The sequence below is a fragment of the Laetiporus sulphureus genome (genome assembly GCF_001632365.1).
Source record: "Laetiporus sulphureus 93-53 unplaced genomic scaffold LAESUscaffold_15, whole genome shotgun sequence".
In the NCBI taxonomy this organism is placed as follows: Eukaryota; Fungi; Basidiomycota; class Agaricomycetes; order Polyporales; family Laetiporaceae; genus Laetiporus; species Laetiporus sulphureus.
The window spans coordinates 165,725-177,718 of record NW_024468524.1 but is presented as its reverse complement, the minus strand read 5'-3'; the positions used below and the strand labels follow the sequence as shown (position 1 = coordinate 177,718).

Below are 11,994 nucleotides of genomic sequence, written 5' to 3'. Positions count from 1 at the left end.
TGTATAGTCTCTAAACACGACGAAGTAGTATCCGACTCGTCGGTGTGCGCGGACGGTCAGCTGCGCGCGAGCGTTCTCGTAATGAACGCAAGGGGCAAGGGGAGCATCAGCACCCCAGAAACGTCCGCGGGAATCCGGAAGTGGCCATACTGACCGTGTACAACTTACTGCGGGGATCTTCTGTGAGCCATCGGTAAACATGCGAGTGTATTGATAGATCTGCTCGACAAGTCTCGGTTTATGAGGGCGGTTGTTTACTAGCTAGTATTTGGGAGAAAAATATTCTCATTGCGATTCAGTTTCGTGTATCGGTGAGCATTAGCAATACAAAGGTTCACCCATCGTAAGGGTCGCAAAGAAGAAACGCATCTTTTCCGCTGAAGCGCGGGATACACAGAGAGCATGTAGCATTTTTCCGACTCATCACCATCTCCAAGTTGGCGGTAGAAGCATCCTTGCCGAGAAAATCCACTCACAGCTGGTACACGAGGTGGTACAATGCAACAGACTTTGACGAAGCGGCAAGCATGCTCGTGGATAGTGTGAGAGAGACGGAACGAGACCCAAAACATCAAACTTGTCGGCCACCGCCGTAGAGCCTGGACAAATAGCAGAAATGTCGAGGAGAAGCCTCAATCGACCACATTGCTGACACCGCAAGGCGAAAGAAGCAGCACCGTGGCGGCAAAAAGTGACTCGTTCATGACGATATCAAAGTCCACAGATTGGAGGTAGGCAATTATGAACCCACGCTGCTTGATGTTCATCTTATGGGGTTGGATAGCCGCTCATATGACTTGATTGCCATTCATTGAACTAAGAGCGCAGCTATAGAGCGGATATTTACATTGAATGAGCTTGATGAGCGTTTGATGACCATCCCACTAAACCCAATTACTCGGAGAAAGATCTCACCTATGATATTCTCAGCGCCGGCGAGGCGGCCGCGTGGGGAGGCAATGAGCGATGAGCGCTGTGTTTGAACCGCAGAAAGCGCGCGGGCAATCCGAAGACTTAGCGAAGGCCGCCACTGGCTGCTCGAAATGCTTGAGACAACATTATCCAGGACCGCCAACGGGAGAAGAGAACTCGCGCGCGTCGAGACTTATACTTGTCCACCGTCGATCCGGAAAGAGCTCCTTTCAGCGCGTCGCTGACTGGTCTTTTCTCCCGCGCGAGGCTTCTGCAATTAACGAGTGTGCAAGATCCGGCTCGGATGGGAATCTCTTGTACTCGAGCCGGCGGGAGAAGCAAGAAGCGCCTGCGTGCATCTGTTGATTTGGGCATACGGGGAGCGAGGTGGGTTTTAGCGTGAGCAAGCTTGGAGATACGGACCCTGCGGGGATCTGCGAGGCCAAGAGAACGTATTGGACGGCTAAACTGCGATCTCTTGGAGGTAATGGGAGAATATTTATTCGCTGGAGAGATTCTGGAGATTGACCACGTTTTAAAGCGCTCCCATGCGTCGACCCTGGAGAAGTGATGAGAAGACGTGAAGAGGATATGGTTGGATGATTTTCCGTGGCATAAACAGTTTGGTATGTCTTTCATGCCATGGAGGTGACTTTCACAACACTAACTGGTTCTAAGGCCTAGCCTACCGCTTCTCTTGCTGCGGACGGACAGAATTCGGCTACTTCCTGCTAGCGGACTCCTTCGACCATGAGCTTACTAGCTTTTCTCGAGCGATAGACTCACATGCGGTGATGATGCAGCCGCTAGGAATGCGAGTTGAAGGAAAACAGCTTCACCTGTGAGAGTGAATGCGTTATGCGGTCTCATAGCGGAGCAATGCAGCCCAATACAGCCTGAGTAAATCTTTAGGCCTTGCTGGACCGTCATCGTCGACATACACTCACTGTATGGTGCGTTTACCCCCAACGAAGTTGTCATCATCACTCCTCCGCTGAAACGCTCACTGGCATGATGCTGAGACAGACATATCTAGGCGGCGGCGGCGGCGGAGTGGTTTCAGAGAATTGACAGCCAGGAGACTTCTTCAACCGGAGGGGTGAATAAAAGACTCTGAGCCTCTCGCTCGCCGGAGGATAATGCCTCTCTCGACTCCGGCGCAAACCTTCAAATCCATCAATGATCAATCAATCCAATGGTCCGGAGTGAACAGGGCGGCGCACGCACGGTCCTCGTGGCAGAAGCGTGGCCCTCAAGACCCCACAACGGAATGAACAGGCGGCCAACGAGGCCCTCCGGATCTCGCACTCGAGCCCGCCAGTCTGTCAGCGCATCAGGATGCGTCCGACATACAGGCGGTCTTTCCACCGGCGCCAGGCCTCCGCGCCTCGTGTCCGAGGATCGCGTCAGAGAGGTCTGCGACAGACACGGCGTGCGGTGGCGGCCTTGGAGCCGAACGGCGAGCGACGTCTATGTGGCGGACTCCACTGCTTCACGCTTCCCAGCGCGAAGCCCATCTACAAATTCGTTTCCAAGGCCAACACTTCGCATGCAAGTGCGGTCGAAGTGCATCTCCGGAATACCTCCTGGTCAAGGACTTGTAACTTTTTTCCTCTAGCACTAAAAATCTGCATATTTCGGAATACGTGGCCGCGAGGCTGACATGTGGCGCAGGAGTTCCTGACGAGGCGGCACGGTCCCTGGCGCGGCGAAATTCTACTGACACTTGTGCTGGTGCGCACGACAGGAGGCCTCCTGTCGAATAGGTCCATATGTACGCCACGCAGAGCCTGGAACCGCGCTCTCCGCCATGCTCGGACCAAGTGTCCCACCGATGGCAACCAAATGAAATCCCCAAGGCTGCCACCGAGGCTAAGCGAGGGCTGGCAACGTTTGAGAATTGCTCGTAATCGTTGCCGTCATCCTATCGCAGAAATTCTCCGTTCGCAATTTTTTTGGCAATTTAGCGAAGGTTTCATCCTCCTCGGCCGTCAGATTGATAGGCGCTGGGGCTGTGCCGGCGGGTCACGCAGTCACGCGCTACGGGATCACCGATGCGCGTATGAGTTGCCTTTTTGGACAGGAAAGCGGACGGATCGGGAAGGTGATGGCGGAATCAAAATGCGCTGCGCTGATCATTGGCGCGAAGATCCCGTATTCTACGATTGATATATTGAATGCCCATGAAGTTATAGCATGTATTAGGTGCAATTTGATGGCTACCCTTCGGAGGGTAAGTGCACAGTGGCTAACGGCATAATGACGACGCCAGCTCAGTAGACCACAGGCTTAAAGGGGGTTCCATGCACGTTTCATCAATGAACGAGGCTGTCATTTCTAATGAGACAAGCATGTATGCTGCGCCCACAGTCAGATGGCTGAGAACCTCACAGATCTAATATATGGATGATTTGCGTAGAATCTGTTGATCTTTGTTAACAACATTTGCTGAGAATTTGCGTCGGATCACGTCCTGAACCGCACAAAGACGTGGGCATCATGTTACGAAGATGGACGCACCACAGCACTACACTGACGGCACCCAGAGTCCCGGACGCGCATGATGCCCACATTTCGCAAGACGAGGACCGCATCGCGACTCCTCCCGGCGGGGCTTTGGGTGCATTTGCTCCGTGAGGTCACGAAGAAGCCGGTGGCTTACTAGACTATAGAGGTCGTTATTAACGTTTCACCTGTGGCCGAGGGTGACACACGCAGGCGCTTCGGCGGGACGTCAGCAAGGATATGCGTATGCGCCTTCCCATCCTAACAGTAGGCCAGCTCGGTGTCTGCTGACGGTCAGACGATGCGGTGGCGCCGCCACTGGGCCGATGTCGGCCTGGGAGTGCGAAAAGTCTATTGTTCTCGATGCGCGAAGAGGCGTATCCCCGTGACGAGCACTGCAGCCGGCTGCACTTGGGCCCTTATCGCCTATGCTGGTGCGGACAAGAGGCGGAGCCGTGCAAACATTCTACACGTCGTGATTCTCGGTGTGGCAGTCGCACCGGCGCCGCGTCGGGATGGTTTAGAAGATGCGAGCCGTCGACAAATGGACCATCAAAATCGGCCCTGTGGCGCCGAGTCATCAGTGGCGTTTTGCACTTTAGTCCAGCGCGGTCGGCCGGGTTCCTCCTATTGGAAAGAGAAGCAACAAACAAGGGCGTTAATGCGATTCATAAAGCTTTGAAGGCTCATAAACACGAGAAGCTGGCGACGATGAAGATCAGGATGTTGAGAAGGATTCGTGCGGAGACAAGACACGTCGTCGTCTGTGCAACGGGGAAGGTGTCCGCCGGATATGGAACATGGCGTGACGGGGGCGTGACGGGAAGATGGGCGCCGCGCCAAGGAAGCGGGCCCGGCGGGGGAGGGAGATCACTAGGCAGTGGCGCGGTCAGACGTGGAAAAATTCAGGGCCGTCGTATAACAAGATATGCGACTTGTATAATAGCCTCACCTCCCCGCCTCAAGTTCCCCGTATCTCCTTCCTCCTTCCCTCCCCGACGACGACGATTGCGACTGCAGGCATGGACACTTCCGCCTTTGCACAGTACTCGCCCCTCTTTACGTCCGGCCTCCTCTCCGGCCGCACCACCCCCGAGCACGACTCGGACCGTGCCCCCGCGTCTCCCTCCTCCTCTCGCCTGTCCTGGCGCCGCCGCCATTTCAAGCGGGAGCACCACGACAGCCTGCCTCTCGCCGTGGACACCGCAATCACCAGCTTCTACGCGGTCGTGCGCTCCGACATCGACCTTGCCGCGGACAATGCCATGTTCCTCACTCTCATGCCGCACCGGCGCCAGACGGACGGGGGCCGCTCGTTCCTGTCCCTGGATCTCGCCGAGTGCCAGTCCATGCGCTCGATGAGCCTGCGTCGGAAGGACACCGTCACGACGCGGGCTACGACGTACCTTGGGCATTCTGAGCCCAACTCGCCGACGGGAGCCTTGAAGACAATGTACGTTGTGACTATGTGTTCTATGTGACCCATCCTGACAGAACCCATTCATGCAGAGGAGAGGACTTCACATACTCTCACTTCGGCCTCGCGAGCCCTCCGAGCCCTGCACCCTCTAAACTCCGCCGATCCTCTCGCGAGACTCTCCGTCTCCCTTCTCCAAAGCCTGCTCCATCCGTTCGCTTGCCTGACCCTCCAACAGTGCCCACCTCACGACGGCGGCGTACATCCAATTCCACTCTAACGCTCTCTACTGTCCTCTCTGCCTCCCCATCATCAACGACGAGCCCCATCTCTCTGTCGCACCACGCTTCGCACTCGGCACCGTCGCTCCTCCACATGCCGCTCTCCATGCCGCCAAATTTCCAGCCTGATCATTCCTACTCCTTCTTCTCGCCCTCCTCACCAACCGCACCCGCGAGTTTGCCCCTCGCATATTCACCAGAGTCATCACCCGCACCCTCAATCGCGTCTGCCCCTGCGGCCATCGGGCTCAGGGCATCACCATCCTTCCGCTCTGTAGCCTCCGTCAACACGCGTTTACGCAATCGCTCCGCCGCGCTGGCGGTGCTCGAGGGCCGGACACGGGCGAAGGCGCCTTCGCGGAACTTCATGAGCATGAGCGACGACGAGGACGAGTGCGAGCCCGAGGCAGAACAGGAGCCAGAGCAGGAGGACGATCGCGATCAGGCCGACGTGCAAGCGCGACTGTTGGAGGTGCTCCAGGAGGAGGAAGACGTCGTCATCCCATTGTCGCTATCGCCCTCAAAGCGCCCCGCAGTGCTGATTCCCGATAACATGAAGGACGAGTCTGGCAAGTGGCTCAGCGGGACGTCGCGTTCGCCGGGCGCGGTGACGGGTTCGAGCTCGACGCTTCCGAAGAGGAGCCGGAGGGGCACGCTGGAGTCGTTCTTGCAGCCGCTGGCGAACTTCATCGATCTGAGAGATGACGACCGCTCATCGAGAGGCTGGAGGAGCTTCGTCGAGATCTCCTCATAGCTGTGCGCGGGGCGCTATGCCAGTCTTTCGCTGCCGCTTGAGGGCACACGCAACCACTGCGTTCAAACACGACGCCCTCACTGCGCGCGCTCAATGTCAACGCTCATCGCTATGCGACCTTACAAGTTTGATACGGCGGCCACTAATCTACTTCCGTTACGTTGCATTCTGGCCTGCCGTTCATGTCCATATCGTTCTGCCATCGCCTTCTATCGTCGTCCCGGGTCTCCGTCTGGGCGCTGTTGCATGATCTACGTAACCACTATTCCTCTTGAACTTATCCGCTCGGCGGCGATGTCGCCATCGCTGGCCTTCGCACCTACCCTATGCTTTACACAAACAGAATTTTTTCCATTTCGGGAACACTTGGTGAACTCTTTAATGCACACTAGTCTCTTCGTTGCTTCCCACATTTCATTTCACATTTCATGTTTCATCGTCATTGCTCATCGACAGCTCTCATGCTCTCTTGATCTTCGTAATGCATCATCACACGTCTTATCTGTCATCTAGCTATCCATTCGTTGTGCCGTTCCCAACACCTATTTAATTTACTCCCTGGGCTCGCTATCGATACTGCTCGCCTATAAGTAGCACGCGCACCATACTGTGCGCTAACCACTCCCTCTCTGCGCATCGCTCCTGTACCTACATACAGATACTCGCTCTTGTGTGTACCGCTGGCCACACAGACAATGTATCAAATGTAAACTCGAACCATTGCCCGCGCGCAGTGAGATGAGTGGCCGGAGTGGCAGGGGAGAGTTGCTTGTTTGGGCAGCTAAGCTGCCTTTCTCGGCGGGTCTCACGGTCTCGAGGCCACATGAGAAAGTGGACTGAAACAGCGCCGATGGTTTTCCCATACCTTGTTCCTCGCATGCGTGGCTCTTGTTCTTGATTCAATACTTGCACGTCTGCTCGGCTGTGCATCAGAGCTCTGAGAAGAGAAGACGGCCTACCCCGAGTTCGACCCCTTGCCTTGGACAGAATTAGCCGCTCTTCCCGAAACTGAAGTGTCACAGATGTTGATGATGTTGATACTGATATCGCGCTGATATTGACCAGACTGCAATGCTATATGAGCCTGAGCTTGATACATCGCATGTATGCGTAAGAAATCATCAAGACACGAGTGAATCTTCTCAAAGCGTTGCTGTCACGACGTGCACTTGCACCACCGTCCTTCGTCTTGGCTCTGATCAGCGTCCATGAGACTCCCTGCACCACGCAAAACGCCAGAAGCTACCCTGCTTCTCATTTCCTCGCAATCGTGTTTCAGCTGCCTTCGAACCCTCCCCCCTCCCCATCCCGGCGGGCCACGTCGCAACCTGAACCCTGAGGCTGGGAAGCGGAGCAGGAAGAACACCACATGGCCACGTCCCCTCTTTTCATTCCTGTGAGAGACCCGTCTCGTGGCGCGTCGTACGAGGTCTATGGAGATAGGGATCTACTTATGAGCTTGTTGGGAGGATGGTTCTTGTGCTTCCGAGGACGACGTACAACAGCGCTACTAGAGACCATCACGAAGTCGGAAGCCAGGGGGTGGGACGTCTTGGGAGTGTCTGATATCTGATGTCTGATTTCGCCCGTATCTCAGACGACTGGGCTGGCCATGATGCATAACACGAGAAGGCGAACGCTCGAACTAGTGGTGAGAGCCCGTACCTCAACTTCCACGCCGTCCAGGGCTCGGAAGTATCACTGTATCAGCATCGACGCAAGATGGCAACGCACCGCACCGCAACTCAACCGTTCACGACATGCTGTGCAGTCTCGGTCGCTCTGCCGCCCTGTGTGCGGTGCAGTGCAAGAGAGGTCTTTTATATTGGCGTCGGGCTGCATAGGTGCTTGTCATGATTAGAAGCAAGCCCTGAGAAGCTGGGCTGTCCAGCCAGGCGGTCTTGCCTGAGAGTGATATGTCAATTGCAAGGAGGCGGGCGCTGACGGGTGGATGGCAAGATTTGTGTTCAACTGATGTCAATTCAGTACTTTCCAAGTAGATGGTGGCAGCACGATTTGTATGTATTTCGTGCAGGGACCGAGGTCTAGTTCTCGGTGAAAGAGTCTCACGCCACCGTAGTAAGCGTCGTACCACAGACTCCATCGACTCCATCATGCTAACCATCGTCCCATCGACCATAAATTTGATCTCTCCTTCCGCCGAGCTGCCTTGGAGGACCAGAGCCAAACACGGATCTGGAATGGATATTAGTTGATCTCGACACTAGCCAAGGAATAATGTCACAGCCAGATGAAGGTGGTAGTGACTATGCAATGTCTTCGACTTACTTACCGCGGCACTGTCATCAGAGTGAGTCCATGTATGACTATGCGTGCTCGTTTTCGCTAGGATGAATACCCTTGAAACCTCTGTGGATGTCCGGGCTCATTATATTTACAGAAAATATCACGTCAAACTTTGGACTGATCATACTTATAAGCTCAAAGTCCCCCGTTGACTGAAATCCGCTGGTGTCGAATAGCAGCTGAGTACCGAATCTCGAGGTGCAAGTGAATAGCCAACCAGTTTTAAGTGATGATATGAGTATATGAGACGAATGCAATGACTGATGAACATGATCATCGACCGTAAAGGTGGTGGGGATTCGACCACAGTGTCCCGCGGATTGATGCATTCACCTTATGAAATCCCAGAAACGAGCTTTTTACGAGACTCAAATCCTTTCTCACCGAAGTTGATAAGAATAATCGGCGGTCCATGCCGTGTTTGTGACGCCGAGTCAATGAGTTTGCCGTAGTTCAGATAATCTTGTTCAATGATTGTGTTCACAGTATGGTCTCCAAAATATAGTGTCCGTCAATATAATATGAATTCGAAGAAGTATGAAGCCGTTAACACTTGCGTCTGCCAGAAAGTGCCCAAAGGTATGCTCCATGTGGTCATTCTGCTCAGAATCCAGTGGCAATATACGATGCGTAACCCATTGACGTTGCTGAACTTGGACAGAACATACTTGAGAAATCAGGCATCGAAACTTAGGACGCTGTCACAAATAACCTCACGTGCATGAAGCGCTAGAAACGTTAGCTCGAGATCGTGGGGTGATTATGGAATTCACGGCAGAATTGGAGACAAATTCCAGCATCCACGAGTATAGGGTTCGAGCTGAGAGCATGTGCATCCACTAGAAAATAGCATGACTTTCAGCAAATCCTTGCCATAAATCTTGCTTCGACGGTGTTCCCCAGCAACGGATGCATTTCATCGGGAAAGATGACATGAATTGAGAGTATAGCTGGCATCGAGCAGAAAAGGCAAACTAGAATAGCTGCGGAATGTTCGAGAGAGGCAATAGGTTAGACCATAGGCCCCCACGTAAGGAATGGTAAGAGAACTGCGGAAAGAAGAGGACACACGTTACGAGCGGCACAGCATCACTGTGCAAGTGGCCACATATCGAAGCGTTTTCATCCTGTCAGTTGGGTGCATGCATTGACACACCATTGAGAGCAAGATGAGAGATAATAAATCCATGGAGACTCAACGGAGGAATGTTCAGTAGTTTGCCCTCTGTTCGCGCCGGATACCGAGGTTGTCAACATACTCCAAAAACAGGGTGGTAGGATGCCCAGCTGGATGCGTGGTTGTTGCAGCATGGTCCTAGTTTTTGGTTTAAAATTAATGGATCTCGGCGACATACCTCTCCAGCTTTCCAAAAAGCTTGACGCCCCACAGATCTCTTTCGGATGGACATGGCACTGCTCGGCGCATCGCCGTCATGATGTACTTGATACATATCATGCAACATGAACAAGACAGACTTGTAGTAGCATATGTTGCTGTTCAATGTAGTCATCCCAGAGAAGTTTGAGAACTAGCTAGTTGTTCCTTCATTTCACTGAGTTGGTTTGAAAATATCATGGCTAGCATGTAGCGCCGGAGGAACGGTCACGTGACTAAACAGGTTGAATCGCGCATACTTGGTCTCACGCGATGGTACGTGTAGACGCGAACTTTTGGCCTTGTTACCGCAGTAAAATTCTGGATTACATGGCTCTGTGTTGCTGAAGACTTAAATTTATGCTTATAGGCTTCAATTGGAGCACAAGACCTCAGCAGAGGATGATCAGCAAGATTCACACTACTATTAGCAAGTCCAGTCAACCTGAAAACGATGCTTTCTTCGTGTTTACAGTCCCACTGGAAGCGCACTTTACTTGCTAAACTTGGAGTGGCCATTGAACCTGCATCTTATTGTCTTATTCCTGCCACAGTGCTTGGGCCACCTGAAGGCCGAGGCCCTTGCACCACACCGCATCACTTCGCTGTCACGGCCATGGTATTGACAGCTTTGTCTGTCTCTGTGGCCTCTGCGCAGCCTTTCCTCGTATGGCGTTGCTAAAGCCTGATATGGAAAGTCTCCGCCGGTTTTCCTGCCACCATGAGCCACCTGTGTGAATGCCCACCAATTCATGGCCAGTGTCGATGTCTTTGATATTCCCTTCTTGTCTTGGATGAACGAGGTGAGGATACTTTTTGCTGGCTCTGTGGATAAAAATCCGTAACAAACTTCTCCAGAACTGTTGGAAAAGCTGCAAGACTACTGGCATGAACGTTTCTGTGCAGATTCTTGTCCGAGTGGATGAGCAACGCCAGTGAGCATGAAAGCATATCCACTGGGGCCACAAATGATCGTCACCATCTGCGAGGCGCCGCGGACGACGTGTGCACTGCAAGTTGGCCACTGACTATACATTCGCGTATTGAAGGGCGTCTCAACGCGGCCACAACACTCAACTTTCTTCGTGGCCCAAACACAATTTCATTTTCAGAACGCGTATTTCAGCAGCCAGCAGCACCATGCATCCGCACCTCGTTCGCAATCTCCTGCTGTTCTGCCCTCTCCCATCCTCCCAAAGACTGTGGCCACTTAGCTCCTTCCCTGCCCCAGTGAGCCCAAGCCATCCGCACTCGAAGCCCCAGCCGTCCGCACCTCTCTCGAGTCTTCGCATATTTGCCACAAGGACACGGTCACCCAGAGTGGCTTCGGAGATGTTCAGGACTAGGAAGGACGATACGATGGCGCGCGAGACTCCACAGACACAAAGTCGCGTAGAGTTCGCGCGCTCGGCGCTTGATCATGGTGGCCAAACCCATTGGGAGAGCAGACACCCGGCAGGGGTGCCATTCAAAGACCTTCTGCAGAGGATAGACGACCTACAATCAACGTTGGAAGTCGTGACGCTCATCAGGCACGAAGAGGGCGATGACATTCCGTGGCATGACCGTGTCATGCAACGGAACGACATCAACCTACCTCGGTTGAGGAGATTGTCCGTGGCATACTATCCCGAGGAGTACGTATGCCACCTTTTCAACGCGATTCGGTTCAGTGGGAAGCCGAAGGTGTCGCTGCGCTTTGCCGCACGCAAAGGTGTCTCTGTCAAAATTTTTGACAGCACATGCCCATCTCTCCACGACCTCGCCCATCGCACGAAGGGCGCGCACATCCAGTATGCATATACTGGACGAGAACATGGCAGCAACGAAGTCGTCTTCACGTTCAAATCATTGGACGTATCGCTTGAGGTTGCATGGGATCACGGGCTCAGTCAGAGCAAGAGCGGCGAGGAATCCTCTGCCTATGCTATTGCCGAGGCAATCATAAGGAATCTCCCGAACCTCCACACGCTCGAGGTGGAACTGCGTGTCGATTCGGCACCTCCAAATGGCGTATTGCTCGATTGTCTTTGGATACGGAAGTTCAAAGACGTCGAGGTAGTGGTGCGCAGGAATGGGAGGAAGGAGTTCATCAAATACGATGGCCCAGACCACCCTGCATCTTCGTCACCAACATCAAGGGCATCGAAGTCAGAGCGCACAAGGACTGGGAAAGAAGACTCACTAAGCATGGCGTCTCGGACTCCTACACTATCAAGTTGATGGACATTCATGGCGCTGGCGGTGGTCGGCTCCCTGTGTCGCGTGATCATGAACTCTAGAAAGACCTGTTGGCATTATAGATATCTGTATAACAGCTATACATTAACGACATACACAGTATACTTTGCATAGATGTACAATACTTACATTTGGGCGTACCGGTGCAAACTTCTAGGTTATTAGGGACTGCACAACTTCGACAGGCTCTGTAGATCTTTGT

At 53.5% G+C, this 11,994-nt stretch overlaps 2 protein-coding genes across 2 annotated transcripts; both read left to right on the top strand.

The window, feature by feature from the left end:
- Positions 1 to 4,244: 4,244 nt before the first annotated feature.
- Positions 4,245 to 5,869, top strand: LAESUDRAFT_758427 (uncharacterized protein; the record flags this gene model as incomplete). Its single annotated transcript, XM_040912445.1, has 2 exons — positions 4,245 to 4,870; positions 4,927 to 5,869. 2 exons carry the CDS (start codon positions 4,245 to 4,247, stop codon positions 5,867 to 5,869), a joined length of 1,569 nt encoding a protein of 522 aa, XP_040765157.1.
- Positions 5,870 to 10,525: 4,656 nt separating this feature from the next.
- Positions 10,526 to 11,979, top strand: LAESUDRAFT_772685 (uncharacterized protein). The gene has a single exon (XM_040913802.1). The coding sequence runs from the start codon at positions 10,692 to 10,694 to the stop codon at positions 11,772 to 11,774; it is 1,083 nt and encodes a 360-aa protein (XP_040765156.1). The 5' UTR covers positions 10,526 to 10,691; the 3' UTR covers positions 11,775 to 11,979.
- The last annotated feature ends 15 nt before the right edge of the window (positions 11,980 to 11,994 follow it).

Coding starts and splice junctions, on each gene's coding strand:
- LAESUDRAFT_772685 (XM_040913802.1), top strand. CDS start 10,692: ATGCATCCGCACCTCGTTCGCAATCTCCTGCTGTTCTGCCCTCTCCCA.